Source organism: Danaus plexippus, unplaced genomic scaffold, assembly GCF_018135715.1.
Source record: "Danaus plexippus unplaced genomic scaffold, MEX_DaPlex mxdp_43, whole genome shotgun sequence".
Taxonomy (NCBI): Eukaryota; Metazoa; Arthropoda; class Insecta; order Lepidoptera; family Nymphalidae; genus Danaus; species Danaus plexippus.
In genome coordinates, this window is record NW_026869863.1 from 227748 (window position 1) to 232503 (window position 4756).

At 42.2% G+C, this 4756-nt stretch overlaps 1 protein-coding gene across 1 annotated transcript; it reads left to right on the forward strand.

Annotated features, from left to right (window-relative positions):
- On the forward strand, window positions 1-4488 carry LOC133320654 (uncharacterized). Its single transcript, XM_061529280.1, has one exon. It carries the CDS (start codon window positions 1-3, stop codon window positions 4486-4488), a length of 4488 nt encoding a protein of 1495 aa, XP_061385264.1.
- Window positions 4489-4756: the final 268 nt, after the last annotated feature.

Sequence of the window (4756 nt, forward strand, 5' to 3'; positions counted from 1 at the left end):
ATGAAAGTAGCTAGACTTAACGAGACGTTTCCACAAGCCGAACTGCAAAGGCTTAAACAAGCAGAGCGTGAGGCAGCTCAAAGAGCTGCTGAGACACCAGAGCAGTCCCAAGATAGACGTCGACAGCATGCTGAGTATCTAGCATCTCAACGGGCTGCAGAGACACCCGAACAGTCTCAAGCTCGGCGTCTTCAGCAAGCGACTTACATAGGGTCCCAAAGAGCTACTGAAACTGTTGAAGCTGCTGAAGCTCGCAGATGCGCTGTTGCTGAAAGGGCACAACAGCGACGATTAATATTTACAAGAAACGCGTGGGGAGTATTTGATAAAGCTGCATTTGAGTACGATGAAACTCTTGATTACGAAAGCCACAAGCTTATAAAAATAGAAGCGATGAATAAAGAATGCAGATTTTGCGGTGCTCTTAAATGGAAAGAGGAAGCTGCAGGCATGTGTTGTTCGGGAGGAAAAGTAGTTCTTCCTTCAATAGACGAGCGTGTTGAACCTCTTAAAGAACTTTTTTCAAATGAAACAGATGAGTCTCGCCGTTTTTTAAAAAACATAAGAAAATACAATACATGCTTCCATATGACATCTTTTGGAGCTGATAACATTGTGTCGATGCCAGGATTTTGCCCGACTTTTACAATCCAAGGGCAAATATACCACACAATTGGCTCTTTGCTTCCTGCTGCTAATACGCAACCAAAATTTTTGCAAGTTTATTTCATGGGTGATGAGGAAGCACAAGTTGATAGGCGTTCTGAGTACGTACCAGGTGTGGAAAGAAACACAGTTCAAAAAATACAAAAAGTTCTACATGATCACAACGTTTTAGTGCATGAATTTAAAATGGCTAAAGATAGAGTGACTAGCGATAATTACAAGGTCGTGATACACCCAGATCGTGTACCACGTGGTGAACACGAAAGACGATTCAATGCCCCGACCACAAACGAAATAGCTGCCGTAGTAGTTAGTACTGAACAAACTGCGTCTCGGGACATTGTTATTCAGGCGCACGATGGCCGGCTTACTAGAGTTCCGGACACTCATAGATTTTATGATGCTCTCGAGTACCCGATAATTTTTTGGAAAGGACAAGAGGGGTACAGTTTTGATATTCCTCAGACAAACCCAGTTACAAAACAGCCTATACCGAACAAAAAAGTGTCGTGCAAAGACTTTTATGCATATCATATGATGGTACGTCGCAACAATTTTAATTTATTGCTTCGATGTAGGCTTCTCTTGCTTCAGTTTTTGGTGGACATGTATGTCAAAGTGGAGAGTGAGCGCTTAAGGTTTATTGCTTTAAACCAAACAAAACTGCGAGCAGAAAACTATATACATTTACAAGACGCGGTCAGGAATGATGCGGATTTAGATCCAAACAATTTGGGTCAATTGGTAATACTCCCATCGTCATTTGTAAATAGCCCGAGATATCTTCATGAGTACACGCAGGATGCGTTCACATACGTGCGTAACTACGGGAGGCCTGATCTGTTTATTACAATGACATGTAATCCCGCTTGGCCAGAAATTACTAAAGAGCTCATTCCAGGTCAAAATGCAACAGACAGACATGACTTAACAGCCAGGTTATTTAAAATAAAAGTACAAAAATTGGTTGCTCTACTTACAAAAGGTAAAATATTTGGAGATATGAAGTGTTTCATGTACTCGATCGAGTGGCAAAAAAGAGGTCTGCCTCACGTGCACTTACTGCTGTGGTTGACGGAAAAATTACGCCCCAACCAAATTGATGAAGTCATAAGTGCGGAGATACCAAATCCAGAAAGTGATCGAAAACTCTACGATACTGTAACCAAAAATATGATTCACGGTCCCTGTGGTGCACTAAATCCGTCATCACCATGCATGAAAGAAGGAAAATGCACCAAAAAGTATCCAAGGGCGCTTTTGAAAGATACTCAAACTAACGACAAAGGCTATCCTTTGTACAGGCGTAGAACACCAGGAGATGGCGGCCGTACGATAACTCTAAAAACCCGAGGTGGAACACAGGAAGTATTGGTTGACAATAGCTGGATTGTCCCATATTCTCCTCTTCTGTCTAAAATTTATAACTGTCACATAAATGTAGAGTTCTGCAATACGGTACAGGCGATAAAATATATTTGTAAATATATAAACAAAGGCAGCGACCAGGCTATTTTTAACATTCGACAGCAAGGGAATGTTAATATTGACCCGAGAGATGAGGTGCAAACGTATCGAGCCGGTAGATATGTTAGTAGTAACGAAGCAGCGTGGCGGATCTTGGGTCTGCCTCTGCATGAAAGACACCCAACAGTCACTCACCTTGCGGTTCATCTGCCTAATGGTCAGCGGATTTACTTCACTGAAAACAATTTTAGAGAGAGAATGGCCGCACCACCTAAGACGACACTAACTGCATTTTTCCTGCTTTGCCAAAATGACGCATTTGCAAAAACATTACTTTATGTTGACGTACCCCGCTACTATACATGGAACGTGTCGTCGAAAGAATGGAAACGTCGTTTACAAGGCACACCTGTCGACGGCTGGCCAGGTGTGAAGGCAGGAGATGCTCTTGGGCGCATTTACACAGTGCATGTTAGTAACTTCGAATGTTACTGTTTGCGAATGCTGCTGAATGTAGTACAGGGCCCCACTAGCTTTTTGGATCTAAAAACAGTTGACGGCCAAGAACTTCAAACTTTTCGACAAGCGTGTGAGAAGTTGGGGTTGTTGGAAGATGACAACCACTGGGATGCCACAATGGAAGAGGCAGTGCTGTGTCGCTCTCCTTCGCAAATAAGAGAACTATTTGCAATATTGATATGCACTTGCGGTTTATCCAATCCTCTTCAACTATGGGATAAGTATAAATCTGCATTATCGGAGGATATCTTGCAAAGATTTGAAAGGATGGATCAAGTCAACAATGATCTATGTTTCAATGAAGCACTGAGACATATAGAGGACAAAATAATAACGATTTCCGGTAAGAAATTGTCTGACTTCGGTATGCCTACACCAGAGCGTCGAGGAGAGTTGTCGACCGATTTGATCAAAGAGCTAAGCTACGATATTGCTTTATTAGACGCTCAGGTCAGCGAAACTGAACCACGCCTGCTACCCGAACAAAAAAACATTTATAACAAAATATTACAACGAGTTGAGCTTGACAAAGGCGGCCTTTTCTTTCTTGACGCCCCGGGCGGTACAGGTAAAACATTTTTGCTTAATTTGCTTCTAGCAAAAATTCGTAAGGACCGTAAAGTTGCATTAGCGGTGGCTTCCTCTGGGATCGCTGCAACATTGCTGAGCGGTGGACGAACGGCACATTCGGTTTTTAAATTACCTCTTAATCTGGCGAGCGAAGAAACCCCAACGTGCAACATCAGTAAGAGCAGTGCCCGTGGCGCCCTCTTGCAACAATGTATGCTGATCGTGTGGGACGAGTGCACTATGTCACACAAACGCGCCATTGAGGCGCTTGATCGCTGTCTACAAGATATTCACAGCAATCGAAAGTTGATGGGTGGTGTGGTAGTGTTATTGGCAGGGGATTTTAGACAGACTTTACCTATTATCGAGAGAGGCACTGCAGCAGATGAAATTAACGCATGTCTAAAAGCCTCATATCTGTGGTCTAAAGTTGAAAAGCTTTATCTTACCACTAACATGCGAGTCCAGTTATTCAGCGATGTCGAATCAGGAGCATATGCTCAAAAACTGCTAGAAATTGGTGAAGGCCACCTAAACACCGACCAAGTAGGTATGGTTCTTTTCACACAGCAATTTTGTCATGCTGTGGAGACAGAAAACGAACTTATTGAACAAGTTTTTCCGAATCTGCAACAAAATATTCTTGACGAAAATTGGTTGTGTGAAAGAACCATATTGGCACCAAAAAATCAGATTGTTGCGAAAATAAATAAAAAAATCTTGGCCGAAATAAACAGCGAAACATCAGTGTATAATTCCATTGACACAGTTATGTCATCCGATGACACTACAAGTTATCCCGTAGAGTTCCTAAACTCTTTAGAGTTGTCCGGGGTGCCATCACACAAGTTGGAATTAAAGGTAGGTGTACCCGTTTTGTTAATGCGTAACCTGGATGCGCCAAGATTATGCAACGGTACTCGGTTGCGAGTTACCGAATTAGGAAGGCATATAGTGAAGGCTACAATTTTAACTGGAGAAGCCAAGGGAGACAATGTTCTTATACCGCGCATCCCAATCATACCCAACAACTTGCCATTCAATTTTAAACGCCTGCAGTTCCCATTAAAAGTCGCATTTTCAATGACGATCAACAAATCGCAGGGTCAAACCTTGAAGGTAGCAGGCCTACATTTGGGCACGCCATGTTTTTCTCACGGTCAGCTCTATGTGGCTTGCTCACGTGTTTCCAAAGCGAAGAATCTGCATGTTTATGCTGAAGGAAAAAGATCGTTAAATGTAGTTTATAGGAGCATACTGCAGTAGCTACCTATAGGCCTATGATTAGGGCTCTGCAGTGCTTAGTTACCGTATTTCTTACTTATTACTAGACTAGACGGGACGAACCTGAAGTCCACGCGAACGAAGTCGCGGGCAAAAGCTAGTACGTATATATTACTCCTTCCTTACTTACTTCCATTGTATTTAACTTTTATTTACTTGTTTGTTTCCTCTTGTTCATTAGGATTTATCAGCACTTTCAAATGCTAATGTCATTAAATTATAGTTTGTTTCTTTAAAACTATTTGTAAGC

Excerpts from the sequence above, each read along its gene's own strand:
- LOC133320654 (XM_061529280.1), top strand. The coding sequence starts at position 1 with ATGAAAGTAGCTAGACTTAACGAGACGTTTCCACAAGCCGAACTGCAA.